Source organism: Pezoporus wallicus, unplaced genomic scaffold (genome assembly GCF_028554395.1).
Source record: "Pezoporus wallicus isolate ANWC-B61680 ecotype Strahan unplaced genomic scaffold, APGP_CSIRO_Pwel_v1 contig_5485, whole genome shotgun sequence".
Taxonomy (NCBI): Eukaryota; Metazoa; Chordata; class Aves; order Psittaciformes; family Psittacidae; genus Pezoporus; species Pezoporus wallicus.
In genome coordinates this window covers 1-16598 of record NW_026641550.1, presented here as the reverse complement: position 1 = coordinate 16598, position 16598 = coordinate 1, and the positions used below count along the sequence as shown (strand labels likewise).

The following is a 16598-nucleotide window of genomic DNA, read 5'->3' as shown; positions in this document are numbered from 1 at the left end:
GGATGCTGTTTTCCAGCCCCAGCATCACATTCACTCCCACCTTCCACACATGTATCTGGCGGGGTCACCTACACCTCTGCCATGCACACACCTCTGTCAGGGTTCCTTGCTCATCTGTGATTTTAGCTGCAGCTCATCCACATGTTTTCAACACCCACGTTTTCCTGCTGGCTTTTAGACCACTGAGTAAGGTGCTGAATGCCACCGGCACCAGCTGAGGTCTTTTAGGGCATTTCCAGGAACAAACTGGGACAAAAAAAGAAATTCCTCTTCACAAACACACTTTAAATTCACCAGTTTGCCTTTTAGAGTCAATCAATAGCTCTTTATTAGCACTGTACTGCACTAAGTTTTTAAATCATAAATGTCCCATGGCACTAAGTTGATTTTCATACTGAAGCAGAGCATGTTACCTCTGCACTAACCTCCTCAGCGCAGTCTTAAAACACCAAAGACAGGCTGTTGGAGAGGACAGTTCCCAGCAGGTGAACTCTCAGAGGAAAGTGCTCGGAATTGTTCCTACAAAGCAAAATGGTGCCTTCTTGGTTACAAATTGGAAATGGAACTACTGAAAGAGGGAAACTACTCACCCCAGTGCAGTCACCAAGGGTCCTGGGCACCAAAGCCCTGGCACTCGGTACTGGGGACACCGCTGTGCCATGGACAGCGAACCAGCCATGGCTGAGGCTGCCATTGGGTGCCCCACGCAAGTGGGAAAAGGGAAAACCCAAGTGGGGGTCCCAGCCCCACAGTGCTGGGGCTGCCTGGGTCTTGCTGGGATTCTCATCCTGCTACAGCTGGATGTGTCCCCCATGCTCTGCCTTTGTGCTTGGTCTTACATAGCTGGTCAATGCAGAGGAGCAAGCAGGACCCTGCACCTTCCCCTTTGCCTTTTCCATTCCCTTTTCTCTTTCACGTTCCCTTTTCATTTCCCTTTCCTTTTCCTCTTCCTTTTCCCCTTCCCCTTCTTCTTCCCCTGCCCTTTCCCTTCTTCTCCTTCCCCTGCCCTTTCCCTGCTCCTTCCTTTGTCCCTTCCTCTTCCCTTTTTCCCTTCCCTCTCCCTTGCCCCTTGCCCCTGCCCCACCAGCCACAGGCTGTTGGTGGCTACCACACACTCCATCTGGTTAGGTCACTTTCCCACAGGCCACCATTTCCCTGTGGTGATGCTGATGGCACGGCTTCATCACCTGAACGAGCCCCAGCTCTTCTTGGAAACCGCAGATCACGAAAAACACAGACACACACACACACACACACGGCACTCTCAGTGCTTCAGCTGGCTGCCCTCTGCGCCACCACTCCACAGCTTCAGCCACTGGTGGCACATCGTTATCATCAGCCCTGCGAGTGGCTGAGACTGCCCACGGCTGGGGAAGCAGCAGCCAGCACTACCGTGCTCCAAGCACCCATGTGCCGGTGAGGCAGCTGCTCCAGAGGGACCAGCGTGGACTGGCGCCGTTATCCGTTATCCCACATCTCCTCCTGCGCGGCCGTCGCTGCTCCCCAGAGGATGTGTGGCGTCATCAGGCACGTCATCCCTGCGCGGAAAATGAGCCCGTCGCTGCCGCCTTCAGCTCAGAGGAGAACCATCAAACTCTCCTCCCGCTCCACGCGTCACTGACAGCCGCGATGCGGAGCCGGGCAGGCACGCTGCTGCTGACAGTCCCCCTGCTCCCAACGTGTTCTCACATCTCCTGCCCGCTCCCCTTGGCAGGGCCTGACCCTGATTTCTTCCTGATGCCTCTCACTCCCCTTATCTCTTACCACTCATCATGAATTCTCGTTTACTGTGACTTCTGTTTCCTATTAGCTCCATTCGTTACGCGTCGTTTTGTATCCCGAGTTCCTAAGAAAACAACTTACGGATACTGCAGTGGTGATTATCCAGGCGTCTGTCTCTAATGAAGCTCTAACAAGCCTCCAATGTGCGTTCAGGGGAGTTCACATAGTGGCTTCACCTCTGTGGTTCCTCTGCAGGGTCCAAATCCTCCTGCTGTCCACACAGTTCTAGCTCCTGCTGTGGTGGGGAAGACAGCTCCATTGGATCTGTTAACTCCCAAGCTAGGCTCCATTGAAGAACAAGGTCCTAAAATGGCTGAAAACAGCAGATTTCTTCAGAAACCTTTCTACAACCTGGTTAAAGAACCAAAGTCCTTCTTTAAGAAGGTGTAAATCCAAAATACCCAGTAAGTGGACTTCAATCAAACTAAAGGAGAGACCTGGCTTTTTGTCATCTTTTTCTTTAATTACTTCCTTAATATTGTTTAATTTCTTCCTTAATTAAGGCAGAAATCTAGCAGGGGGGTTGGACCTTGATGACCTTTAAGGTCCTTTCCAACCCTAACCATTCTATGATTCTATGACCACCACAGAAGTGAGCAGAGGAGCTGTCACCAGGCTGGATGTCACAGACCCCAGCCCATGATGGAAACTCTGCTCCAACCTCCTGCTCCAACCCTCACAGTCCTTCAGCAGATCACCTTCTGCATTTCACCAGGCATCCCACAAAGCAGAGCAGCTGCCTTACCCATACAGGACAGACATGTCCACTGTTCCCAGGGTGACAGATTTTAGTCAAAGTCACTGAAAGGAAACCTGCAGAGGCAGCAGGAGTTTGTACCTCAGGGCACTGGGAGCCCTGCCATCCCTGCTGCCTTCATTGCGCTGGGCCAGCAGGACCAGTAGGGCCCCATCCCGGCTGAGAGGCACCTTGGGTAAAAGACAAGTGGGGACATAGACATAAGTGTTGGGATGCTGGATACCAGCAGGGATGCAATGAGTTCAGTTGGCTTCAGGACATAGAATTATAGAATCACACACTGGTTTGGGTTGGAAGGGACCTTAAAGCTCATCCAGTTCCAACCCCCTGCCATGGGCAGGGACACCTTCCACTAGACCAGGTTGCTCCAAGCCCCGTCCAACCTGGCCTTGAACACTGCCAGGGATGGGGCAGCCACAGCTCCTCTGGGCAACCTGTGCCACAGCCTCATCACCCTCACAGTGAGTTGGAGGAACTCAGATGTAGTTTAAAATGGGTCATCCATTCCCAGTTACTGGTGCAAAGCTTGAGTTTTCCTTCCCTCGTGTCTTGCATTGCTCCCTTCGAAAATGCTGACAGCTCTTCTGCTGGCAAGTTCTCATGAGACTGGTACCCGAGGGGAGAGTGGGAACGTCTGGACCGTGACATGCACCACCCGCTCGTCAGCACTTGCAGACAGCAAAGCCCAGAGCACATCTGACATCTGCCCAGGAAAAGTGCTGAGCTGGGGAGAAACAAGGGGAAAACAGTGTTGCAGTTCCCTGTCCCTTGCGCTGGCTGCAGGTTAAACAAGGAGACCGAGAATGGGAGAATACAGAGAAAGGCAGAACTTCTCTTGCAAGGAGAATTTGGGGTGCTCCAAACCACTGAGCTTCCTCACCAAAGGAAGCATTTTGTGAGTCCAACAGCAAGAACATTCTCAGCCACAGGCTGTCAGCAGGGAGACCCAGGGTCAGCAACAGTAGTGTCTCCTCCTCTGTCCTGGCACAGCAGCTTTGTGGGCATCCAGCCCAGCGTACCCACAGGCACCTCTACAGCACAATTTGGTGCCAGCCACCTTATTGCATGTGAGTGACCTAAAACTTAGGGGTAGAAACCCAACATCTGCATCTGTCTGAGTGCTCTGAGTACAGTTTGACGCTCAAACTTGCAACTTACCTAAGGAAAATGTTTTCCAGTGACACTGTGACAGTGGCTGAAGTTGACTTCTGAGGGAATGGCCTTCATTGTCTTCCTTCATCCTCACCGACACTGCCAGTGAGAGGGGTTTAGGCACAGTATCCTGTGGGAATGCAGTGTCCCTGCCTGTCCCACCAGTGGGGTCACAGAGCCGAGGAAGAGCAGATGTCCCCACTCTGTGAGCATGGTGGGTGCAGCCACAGCTGTCTACAGCCACCATCATGGTGCAGACGTGCACTGAGACAGGCACTCAGGGAGATGTCTCTGCCTGTCCTCAGGCCTGATGCAGCTAACAGCAACATCCCTGTCTTGTGCAACTGCTCATTAAACACGCCTCCCAGACCTTGTAATTTGTGTTATCAGCGCCCTCAGAGGAAGCAGGGATCTCTTCAGCACATATGCCTGTGCTTTTATCCAAGGGAGTCCTCGCAGCAGGCCATGAACAGCCACATTGTTTTTCTGGCATGGAAATCACTTGGTTCCACTGCCACCGTCATCTGCCATAGCAGAAGCATTTCCCCCCAGCAGTGCTGCAGACCCCAGATGCCAAAAGCTCTGTCCCAGTGTGCAGAGGGACCACAAATTCACAAGACAAGAAGGTTTACCCTTGATGCTGTACCTGTACTCGTCCATCTTACCAGGACACGAGGTAGCAGCTGGTGGCTCACCCAGGACTAAGCAAGACCTCCATGGCATCAGAGATGTGCTTCCCACAACACTGGATGTGCTTCCCGCTTTGCTAGGTGTGCTTCTCCCCCTGGTCCCAAGCCAGGCAATAAGGGAGGCCACGTGCAAGGAGAGCTGGTGTTTGCCTGCACCTTGACAGCAAGAACCAGTGGACTGGGAAGATGCTGCTCCCTGCCTTCCAAGACCATGGACCCTTGTCCCTGCACTGCTGAGCAGAGCCTGGTGTGTTGGGAAGCCTGAGTCTCATGTCCTTCTTCACCAGGCACAAGTGCCATTGCTATTCTGAGGCCATGAGCAGCTTAAGAAACTGGTGAAACTTCAAACTTCGGTGCTTTCTGCTTATTTTGAATAAAGCAGCTGAGGGCACAGCAGATGAACATGAGCTCCGGCTCAAACAGAAGCTGTTTGCAGAGATGGGTTTGCTGGAGAGTGGACCACTGCCAGGAGGACAGCTTTACCTGCAAAGCAGCTACAGGAGAGCCAGTCTAACCAGTGTTCTAATGGTAGCGATCTGCAGCCACAGTTAACACCAAACCAAGACATTTTGACTGCTGAAGCCGGGGCCAAAGACCAAGGCACCAGAAAGCAAGGTGGGAGGATGTGAAGGTGGGGATTCAGAGTGGAGGATGCAGTGGACTCACCTTACCCAGCTCCGGTTGCTGGCAGAGGAGATGCCACCTCCACCACAGGCAGAGAGTGAGTCCATGCGACAGCGTGACACCCCAAGAGAGAAGCTGGAGTCTGCCAATGCTTGTAATGCAAAACCAGGGCAGGGCAGCAAAGGCTGAGGAGGGGCCTGCTGTAGTGGCTCAGCATGGTGGGGGACCCTGGCCCCATGCTGCAGGTCAGCCACCAAGCGCACATCCCCTAACAGCAGGACACAAAGGGGAGCTGGTAGCACCCATCACCCTTCTGAGCCTGGAGACCCTGCAAAACATCAGTGCCCCAACACACTGGGGATACAAGAGCAGAACCTCTCCACAGACAATGGAGATGGACCGAGGGGCCGGTGTTCCATCACACCAGGCAACAGCCCATTGCTCAAACTATGGTGCACCCTGGGACGTGTTGAAGCCAGGCTGTCAGCCTGTTGATGGGAACAGACAGACAACAGATCTCCTGGGATGATCTGCACCTTCAGTGCCACTTTAAAACATGATGCAAATGGGGAAGAAACATAAAGGATGAGCCAGGAAGGCAGATGTGATGAGTGGGGCTGGAGAGGAATGAGGCAGCGAGCAGCTCCTGCCCAATACAAGATTCCCTGGCACCACGACAGACACTGCAGGACAAAACCTCATCAGAATGGGGACGACACAGCAGAAGCCTCAGGGCTGGTGACAGCAACTGTGGAAGCTTCATTACTGAGTCATGTCCAGATCCCTAAGCTCTTGCTGCTCCTCTATTTCCGTTATGGCATGGTGTGGTTTTACCCTTAGCACATGAGAAGAGAGCTGATTCCTATTCATCTTTTAAGTGTTGTCTGGTAAGACATTATCTAGGACTGATCATGAAATCACTGCTGATAAAATTAGTGGACTTCACAAAAATGGAGTGGATAAACAGCAGCTTCAGAACAGATACCCAGAGAGACAGCTAATTTGGCAAGCTGGTCCCACTCAAATTAACATATATTTAAATAGTTAAAATTATCATCTCCCTGGTAATAAAACCTGTAGCCACAAGCCAAAGAAACAAGGCCTATGCTCTAGGAAGAGCATCCAAGAAGACTGCAGGGGTCACACAGTGACCAAAGATGGTGCAAAACTGCTCCAAGAGGGGCCAGCACAACTGCGGAGGGTCTAAAGGAAGGTGTGATGAAGAGTGATGAAGAGATACAGGCACAGGAAGTAGATCTTTCTTCCAGGCTCAGCACCAGCGAGATCTGTGCTGACACAACACCTCCGGCTCTGGCAGAGCCACTCTGAAGGGTGGAGAGGCTGCACAGAAGGGAAAAGCTGCACCGTGGAGCTGAAGAAGGATTTTCAGCTCGTGACTGAGGAAATCTGTGCCTGCATAGCTTGTCAGAAACGCTCAAGAAGTGGCAATTATGGCAGACAAGCACATTCGGGGGAGAAAATACCGAGATACAAGGGTTCCTCCTTTCAGAAGACTAACAAGGACTTCTGGCTGCTGTGGAAACGGCACAAACACAAATAAGCAGCAAGATGCATTTTTAGTTGTGGTTTAGGAAGGTTTGCAACCAGAACATCCTCAATACCTATAAACCCAAACGGAGCTTTTCTGGAAAGCAGGATTTTGCCTGAAGGACAATTGGGAACCACACTTCAGTGCTGGAGAGGATGCTAGCTGTGCCACCCAGGCCCTGGCTCCATGCTCCTCCACAGCTTCGCCACTGAACTCATGCCTGCTTGCCCTCCACCTTCTCCATCCTGCCTTGGCCAAGATAAACAGATTTGCATACATACATACATACATTTTAAATATAAGCTAGTAAAAGGCTTTCTGTAAAGGAATGAAAAAGAAGAAGGAACTAGACAGAGGTGCTGAAAGGGCTGCAAAATGATGTTTTGGTTCATCCCCTTATCCCAGGACAGGCTCCGTTATCTGACCACATTCCTGGGAATATTCATCCTGCCCTTACCAACTGCCAGGGACACAGATCTGACACTTTTGCTCTATTCTGGTGCTCAGTTATTCTTAGAAAATGATCAGGATTTGAGTTCCCTTTCTGGTGCTTCAGCAGATGATTCCTTTCCCTTTCTAAATTATCCCCTCCCTCTTTTCATCAGATTTCTCCATATTTCAATATATGCAAAGCATTGCAGTCGTCTCCTTCCTCAGCTGAAACAAACCCTTTTGCCCTTTCCCTGTGAACCCAAAGCTCGTGGCCTTTGACCAGTTTGGATGATCTTGCGTGGTCGCTCCCATTTCCCCAGATCCCCAGGATCCTGCTCTCCCATTGAAGTCACCTGCATGCTGTGGAACCTCACCTGATGAGACTCCTGCCTGCACACCCCACAGTGGGTCTGCGGCTCAGCCCCTGATACACCATCACTGCCACTGCTGCCATGCAACCTGCTCCCTCAGTCCCGCTCATCATAGAATCACAAAATGGTTTGGGCTGGAAGGGACCTTGAAGTTCATCCAGTTCCAAACCCCTGCCACAGGCAGGGACACCTTCCACCAGACCAGGTCGCTCCAAGCCCCATCCAACCTGGCCTTGAACACTGCCAGGGATGGGGCAGCCACAGCTTCTCTGGGCAACCTGTACCAGGGCCTCACCACCCTCACAGGGAAGAACTTCTTCCTCGCATCTCATCTCAATCTCCCCTCTGTCAGTTTAAAGCCATTCTCCCTTGTCCTGTCCCCACCTGTCCTTGTCAAAAGCCCCTCTCCAGCTTTCTTGTTGGCCCCTTTAGGCACTGGAAGCTGCTCCAAGGTCTCCTCAGAACCTCCTCTTCTCCAGGCTGAACAAGCCCAGCTCTCTCAGCCTGTCTTTTCCAGCAGATATGTGCGATGCCCACTCCCTGCATGCGTGTTCACCAACCACCCCGAGCCGACATCTCAAAGCTGCCAGGTGGGATATGGGGTGCAGGGATGGGATGAGCATAACCCAGCCTGAGCCTGTGAGGGGGTCCCCACCATGGGGAGCCCCTGCAGAGCAGGAACCTCCCAGTGCTCATGAGAGCCCAGGTCTGTGGTACAGTCGGGGGCAGCCACAGTGCTGGTTCCTGCAGTGCTGCTGGAGGTGGAAAATCAGAGCCCAAAGTTACAGTGAAGGCAGAGGAGATCAGGGTGAGAGGAGCCCACATTAATTGCAGGCAAACAGATGGAGCTGGTACTTATCACAGATAAGGGAGAAAAAAAATCATGAGAGAACTTAAATGTACTGAGAGGCCGCATCGCATGACTTCAGAACAGGGGAAGTGGGGGAGGAAGGCGAGAGCTCATGGGGGAGACGAGCCCAGGGCTTTCTGCAATATAAATGCACTCAAGTATGTCCGGGTGGACATTTCCTGCGGACAGTGGCCATGGAGAAATGGAAACTGGTTTTTAGGGTGAACTTCATTCTCAGAACCCCAGCTTTCCCAGCTCAGAGGCACACTCCATCTGCCTCAATTCCATCTGACGCTGCTGTTCACAAGTGCCTCAAACTGGCACCGCTGCCAAGAGCAGCGATGCCTCCTCATCCTCCTCCACCTCCTCCTCCCCCCACCACTCCCGCCTCCAGACCAGCTGCTCCAGCATCTTGGTGGCCACAGACCAAACCAACTGGAAACTGTTGTGGTGGAAGGAAAGGATCAGGGTCTGCTTGGCCAGTGGTGATCCTGGCTCCCTGTGTGGCCCTATGGATTCCAGACACTGCCACAGGCAACAGGAGGGTCCCCAGAGCTCCAGGGATCTTTCATCTGGGGGTACAAGAGCAGGGGGTTTGTTGCTCTCTTCCAAACCTGTTGGCAGCATGGCAGGCGCCTGACCTGGTGTGCTGGGAGTCAGGGGGGGATGCAGAAGACAGGCACCAGCTCCCTGCCCAACAGGCACAGCACAGTCTGTTTCCAGATCCAGGACCCCACCAGCAGGCAGGAGAAGATGAGCAAGAGGACGGAGCAGTGTAGTGCCCTTCTAGGCTGGAGCAAAAGGAGACAGGACTGGAGAAGAACCACTGGCCACAGACCCCCAAGGTCCACATAGGATGTAGGGCTGGAGAGCAGCACCCTGCATCCAAGCTGTGGTGAAAGACAAGGCTGAGCTGAAATGGATGTCCTGGCCCTGTGGCAGAGGCTGTGGGCTCACCAGAGCTGTAAGGCTTCCCGGTGCCCTTGGGACCCCGAGTTGCTTAATCAGCCATACTGCCATTAAAATGTGGTGCTTCATCTCTGTGGGGATGTCACTGACAGGGCAAGCTGAGAGACAGACACTGCTTGTCTTCCTGGAACCTCATCCACTCGCCATGACCACAGCCGTGGGTGGGCTCAGCCTTTTGCTAAACCCATCAGAACTTTGCTCTGCTGTGGCTCCTGCTGAAAGGCAGGGAGTTAGTGGCAGCAGCTCAGTGGAGAGGGATCTGTTTAATAAAGAGATGCCTCCTTTGAGTCACAGTAACTGTTCTCTTCAGAATAGGGATCAGGGCAAGAGCTTTACCCCAGAATAACTGCAGCTCTTTGATCTTAACATGGAGCTTGGAGGTAACCCCATGTATTAATCTCATCCATATCTGCGCCACATATGGCTGTCAGACAGCAAGCAAACGGTAAATCCACAATACATAGCTGAGTGTATGAGGCTGTTTCACACCGAAACCTCCAGAGAGCCTTACCAGTGAAACCACGTTTACCGCTGCTGTGCTGACGCCTTGCTATTGGTTTATTTAAGCAATGGAGATGGCCAGGGCAAGGCCACAGGAGTGTTTGCAGTACTGAGGACAAGCCCTGACCTGGTGAGAAGATGAGGCTGGAGGAGTGTGGGGTGAAAGAACCCCCAAGCCTGGCAAGAGGGTGCCTGGTGCTGGCAGCGCTCTCCCACCCCGCTTCCTGAGCAGGGCTGTGCTGGGAATGGTTCCCAGCACTCGAGCAGCGCAGCTCCCACTGAGCAGATACAGGCTTGGCTCTTGTTCGAGAAAAGTGGTGAACCACGGTTTGTCACCTTCACACTTGAAACCTTCAGTGTACATGTCTCTTACTGTGACCTTCCTCTATGTGACCTGCCATCTCAAGACATCCCTTGTGTATCCTATGGAGACAGGCTGAGAGAGCTGGGTTTGCTCAGCCTGGAGAGGAGAAGGCTCCGGGGACACCTTAGAGCAGCTTCCAGTGCCTAAAGGGGCCAGCAAGAAAGCTGGAGAGGGGCTTTTGACAAAGGCAGGTAGGGACAGGACAAGGGGGAATGGCTTTAAACTGACAGAGGGGAGATTGAGATGAGATGCGAGGAAGAAGTTCTTCCCTGTGAGGGTGGTGAGGCCCTGGCAGAGGTTGCCCAGAGAAGCTGTGGCTGCCCCATCCCTGGCAGTGTTCAAGGCCAGGTTGGATGGGGCTTGGAGCAACCTGGTCTGGTGGAAGGTGTCCCTGCCTGTGGCAGGGGTTTGGAACTGGATGAACTTCAAGGTCCCTTCCAGCCCAAACCATTCTGGGATTCCCAAAGGGCTTTAAGGAAAGCAGGCAGCTGTGGTACAAGCAGAATGGCTACAGGAGAGGCAGCCAGTTTCAAAGAAGAAAGGCAAGCATGGATGTCAGCTCCATGGCAATCACCGGTGTTCCTATACAGAGCTGGGCTCCTCAGCGTGCTCTCCAGCCCTGGGAGAGGGCAAAGCTGCAGGAAGGGGTCTCAGCACCCTCTGCAGCACCCTGTCCTCCCTGACAACCCCAGAGACCCCCCTGATCCTATGGGCAGAGGCCATGGCTCCAGAGTGGAGAGGGGCAGTTTTCTCTCCCTGGGCTGACCTCCTAAAAAACATGTGGCATCCAGAACTGGGCATCACTTTATATTAACAATATTTGAGACGAATATTGAAAATCCAAAGAGATCCTGCAAAGCCCCACGCAGAATGATGTGAGGGCTAGAGCGAGTGCCTTACTGCAGAAGATTTAAAGAGCACAATCTGTTCAGCTTATCCAAAAGAAGATTGAGGGGTGACTTGATTACACTGTAGAACTACTTTCACAGGGAAATATTAAATGGCTCTTTAATCAAGCCAGGAAAGATATAAAAAGACTCAATCTCTGGAAGCTGAAGCCAGACTAATCCACACTGAAAATGAGACACAAAATTTTATTGGTGAGGGTGATTAACCACTGGATAAAATGCATTAAATTTGAGCAGTCACAACCACTCAAATGATTTTGTTCAGACGCAGCTTATTTTCTACGTTCTGGAAGCTATAAATCCTGCTTCTGCTTCCTACACAGTGTATGTATTTTTCAAATCTCCTGCTTCCTTTGCATCCTGCACCCTCACATCCCGGGGATGTTCTCTCCATTTGCGGCAACCCAGCCCCAACCCTGAGCCCCCCCGGTTCCCCCAGGTTTTTCCCAGGGCTTTCTGCATCATCCTTAGTGACACAGGGAAGGGACAGCTTGTTCACACCAGCTTCTCACCCCTGCACCACTCTTGCAGCAAAGTGCTGTGGGAGGGAGCAGTGCACCAACCATCCTGCAGCACCTCAGGGCCGGGCTCCTGCCTGCTCTCACTTCCTGGCTCACCCATCAGCCCAAGCACCTAGGCAGAGTGAGCAGAACCTGCACCCATGGGTGCTGCCCACCACTGCCATTAGACCCCTGGTGTCCTCCAGCCCTGAGACCCCTCCAGCCCTTCCCCATGAGGGACAGTGCTGTGCTGCAGGGCAGCTTCCCAGGATCTTGCCAGAGACCCCTCATTTGTGATGAGCGTGGGGTCTCCCATGAGCTGGTTCTCCGCAGTCCTTTGTGAACGTGGATCCCCACCTCGCAATGCTGCAGCTCAGCACCCCCAACTCCCACCCTCCAGCTCCTTTTTCCAGCCCAACTCTCCCCACAACACATCTCCATGTCTCTGAGCGGGGCTGACACCTCGTGCTGTTGGTGGGAGCTCCTCAGGAGCAGATTCAGCTGCAGAGGCGTTCATCTCTCCCATGTCTCTCCTCCCGCAGGCACTGAGCTTCCCTGGAGGCACTAACGGGGCTCCTTGGTCCCACCAGGATGACAAAGGGAGATGCTTCAGGGAGAGGAGTCAGCTCCCAGTACAGACATTGACATGTGGACAGTGAGCAGGGATGCTCTGGTGTAAGACTGAATTCACAGCTTCCCGCTCTGCAGTGTAGCTGCTGAGGCAAATTACATCAGGGGACTGTCTCTCCTCCTCTGCCGGAAAGCATTCCTCCCCGTGGGCTTCCAGGATGACTGGGAAGTGAGGACACCAGGAACAGCCTATTTTTACATCCTGCTGTGCAAGCAAGTGCTCTGCTCTAGCAGCCTCACTTTCCAGCTCCCTCACTGCTGTTTGCAGGTCAAAAAAGCCTTCCCTGCAACGGCAGGATGAGTTCTGCTCTCGAGTTCTGCAAGACAGCAGCACACAGAGGATAGATGTTCTGTCTGCAGTGCCTTCTGCTAGTGCTGGTATGACACTTTGCTGCCTGCAGCCTTGAGCTCTCCCACCACACATCCCATCACCCTGCACTGCTGCAGCAGAATGATAAGCTGGGAGCAGCGATGACGAATGCAGAGCAGGATGGAGGAGGCAGCTGAGAGAATCACCACCTCCAGCTCCATGCCGCACCTCTGGGATTGGGAACAGGATCCCAGCTTCTCCCAGCCCCACCAACCAGCATGACATTCCCACCCAGAGTCCAGAAGGGAAAATGATGAATTCCCAGGAGCCATCCAGCTCCCTAGAACCTCCCTGCATCTCATGCACCTCCCCAGTCTATCATCTGAAATACCTTGTGCCATCAAAGTGATGGACCCCCAGAGCAATGCCCTGGGGAGGGGATACTGTCGCCACAGAATGACTCAGAACACCAGACTGGTTTGGGTTGGAAAGGACCTTAAAGCTCATCCAGTTCCAACCCCCTGCCATGGGCAGGGACACCTTCCACTAGAGCAGGTTGCTCCAAGCCCCATTCAACCTGACCTTGAACCGAGGGAACTCCCTTCAGCTTTGTTCCTTTATGAGCACTACAGAAAAGCTGGGCCTCCAGCATTAAGGCTTCACACCAGACACTAATTGGCTAAGAGAGATTTTAGGGTAAATTATCCTGGTAAATATATCAAAATAAAGGTAAATATATCAAAACCGAGCTGGAGACAAAAGCTGCTCCACACTGATTTTTTTTCATCTATCTTTCACACCTCCCTTCTTCATGAAGCCTGCAGATGGGTTTAAACACATCTGGGGATTCACAGTCCTCCAAAGGATTACTGGAACTTGGTCAGTTTTAGCCTTTAGCTTCTCCCGCTCCCCCGCGTTTTCTCTGCACGCACTTTCCGCTCACTTTGTAACACAGACCAAATCTTCACCAGAGCACAGCTCCTCCAGCCACTGGTGCTGCCTGTGGAATTTGCTGGATTGCTCACCTTGCTCTAGCATCACAGAAACTTTTATGTTGGAAAAGACCCTTAAAGCTCATCAACTACAACCCAGCATTGCCAACACCACCACTAACCCATGTCCCCAGGTGCCAATCTAAATCTCCCCTAGCACAACTGGAGTCCATTTCCTCTTATTCTATCACAACAGACCATCCTCTCACACACACACACACACACCCCTCCTATCAGGTAGTTATAGAGTGACAAGATCTCCCCAGAGCCTCCTTTTCTCCAGGCTGAACAAACCCACCTCTCTCAGCCTTTCTCCATAAGAGAGGTGCTCCAGTCCTCAGAGCGTTTCTACAGCTGCCTCTGGTCCCACTAACAGCTTTCCAAGGACATTCCATAAATGGGGAGAGAAGTGGCTAGGGAACAGTCCTGCAGGAAGGGACTTGGTCGGCGGGGCGGCAGAAAAGTGGCTGGTCGGCAGCATGCTTTGTGAGTCAGCCCCGTGCCCTGGCTCCCAGAGAGCCTGGATAGCATCAAACAGCAGAACCAGCTGGTCAGAGAGGGAATTGTCCACTGTATTCAACATTAGGGTGGCCTCACCTGGAGCACTGTGTGCAAGTGCTATGCCCCGCTGTTTGTGGGGATGTGAAGTTCCTTTAATGCACCCAGGGAGGACACAAAGCTGTTGGCAGGGCTGGGCTGCAAATCCTCTGAGGAGCAGCTAAGGACTCTGGGCTTGTCCAGTCTGGAGGGAAAAAGGCTGAGCGGCAACCTCACGGCTCTGTACGTGAGGAGGGGAAGTGGTGAGGGAGGTGCTGATCCCTTCTCCGTGGGATCCAGGGTCAGGATGCATGAGAATGGCTCGAACCTGCATCAGGGGTGGTGCAGACCAGGCATTCAGAAGCATTTATGTAACAAGAGGATGCTCAAACCCTGGAACAGGTTCCCTAGAGATGTGGTTGATGCCCCAAGCCTGCCACTGCTCAAGAGGCATTTGATCAATACCCTTAACAACATGCTTTAACTTTTGGCCAGCTCTGAAGTGATCTGGCAGTTGGACCAAGTGACGGTTGTAGCTCAATTCCTGTACACATATCCCAGTCGAGGCTATTCTATGCATTGCGCTCAACAGCCATCCTTCCCTCCTAAGCCTCTCCAAGCGCCACCACATTAACACCAACACTCGAGCGCCTCCCTTCCTCCCCCTGAACCCAGGCCCGGCTGTTGCAGCCCCTTCCTCCATCCACCCCGGAGCACCGCATCTCCTGGGACAGAGACCACCAGGGACCATCAGCGCACAAACGGTAATAGCGGATGAGGGAACGCTATTAGCGGGAGTCCCGGCGCGGGGCACGCCGGGAGCTGTAGTCCCGCCCCGGCCTCCGGCACACGCAGAGCCAAGAAGCGGGACTACAGCTCCCTGCGTGCCCAGCAGGGGTAACCTTCTACGCATGCGCATAACAGAACTACAGCTCCCTGCGCGCTTCGCGGGTGCGCTCTGTGCATGCATCCATTGGGACTACAGCTCCCGGCGTGGCTTACGGGGAGGCGGAAGCGGCGCGATGGCGGCAGGTGAGGGCCCTGGGCCAGTCGTGGCTCCGGTCGCCTGCGGCCCGGCCGGCTGACGGCCCCGCTCTGTGCACCCAGGTCGGTAACCGCTACCGCCGCCGCCATGACGCTGATCGAGGGCGTTGGCGACGAGGTGACCGTGCTCTTCGCGTTGTTGCTGGTCGCCGTGGTGCTGGGGCTGGCCTGGGCCTCCACCCGCGCCCCCGAGCCCGCCGCCCCGCCCCGCGCTGCCGCGCCACTGCCCGAGGAGGGACCGAGCGCTGCCTCAACCCCCGTGGAGCACAAGGCCCCGCCGGCGGCGACAGCGGCTGCAGCGGCTCCCGATGGGCCGGGCGGGCTGGCGGCGGGGCTGCGGCCCCGGGCCAGCCCCACGCCTGCGCAGGGCTCCCTCAGTGAGGGAGACGGCGACCCTGCCGAGCCCACCATGGTGCTGCGGCTGAAGTTCCTCAACGACACGGAGCGCCTGGCCCGGGTGCGCCCCGGCGACACAGTTGGGTCCCTGAAGAGGTGAGGGGAGGGCAGGCCGGTTCTCCCGCGGCACCGCTCGGGGCTGCCCCGGCTTGGGCAGTGTTGGGGGCGTCCCCGATCCCTGCCGACCGTTCCTGCCTTCCCTGGAGCAGCTGGGAGCTGACACTTGCACTCTTGTATGGGTGGTGTGTGCTCGGTGTGCCTGTGCCCATCCGTGGTGGGGTTGTCCTAGTGCCTTCACTTATGTCATTGCCTGTGGCAGTGGGTGGTGAAGTGCGGGTGTGGGGCTCAGCGGGTGGTCAGGGTGGGTGCATTCACTACCTGCCCCTGGGAGGCTGGACAGGGGGGACTGTGTCCTGATGGGCGTGACATCTCCCTCCTTGCTGCCCCACTGCAGGGCCTATTTCCCCGGGCAGGAGCAGCAAGTGCGGCTGATCTACCAGGGGCAGTTGCTGCGCGATGACAGTCAGAGCCTGGCCTCCCTGCACCTTGCCCACAACAGCGTCCTGCACTGCCACATCTCCCAGCACAGCCCGGCTCCCGCGCCTGCTGGCCCCCATGCGTCCGCCGACCCCGTGCACGCTGCCCTCAACGTGGGCAGCCTCATGCTGCCGCTCTTCGTGCTGATGCTGGCCGTGCTCTGGTACTTCCAGCTCCAGTACCGCCATGTCTTCACCGCCACCGCCACCACCTTCTTAGCCGGCCTCACCCTCCTCTTCAGCTTCATGGCCTTCACCATGTACCGCAGATAGCACAGCTCTGCGCCCTGGAAGAGCTGCCATGCCCCAGAGTACGCATGGTGCCAGGAGGGGGCTGCCTGCACTCCTGAACTGGGGGGCTGAACCTGGACTGTATGGACCCAGTGCTCCTTCCCAGGGCGCCGAACCAGGCAGGAGGCATCTGCGACAGCACAGCAGCCAGGGACAAGGGTGTTGCAGGGGCTGGAGCCGGGCTGCCTCTGGGGAGGGGGATCCCAGGCTGGCTCCCATTGCACACCTGTGCCCCGTGGCTCGGATCTCTCATGAGTGATGCCCCCGCCTGGGCTGGCCGAGCCCTGCCTGGGGGTATCCGCTCCCCCGGTGCTGCCCCGGGGGTCCCGGTGTCACGATTAAAGAGGAAGGACTGTGAACGATCGCGGGCTCCCGCCTCTGATGCGCCTCCGGTGGGAGGAGGGGGAGACCGTG

The 16598-nt window shown here is 54.7% G+C and overlaps 1 protein-coding gene across 1 annotated transcript; it reads left to right on the top strand.

Annotated features, from left to right (window-relative positions):
• Positions 1 to 14827: 14827 nt before the first annotated feature.
• On the top strand, positions 14828 to 16546 carry TMUB1 (transmembrane and ubiquitin like domain containing 1). Its single transcript, XM_057424390.1, has 3 exons — positions 14828 to 14949; positions 15025 to 15453; positions 15812 to 16546. The coding sequence occupies exons 1-3, from the start codon at positions 14882 to 14884 to the stop codon at positions 16164 to 16166; spliced, it is 852 nt and encodes a 283-aa protein (XP_057280373.1). The 5' UTR covers positions 14828 to 14881; the 3' UTR covers positions 16167 to 16546.
• The last annotated feature ends 52 nt before the right edge of the window (positions 16547 to 16598 follow it).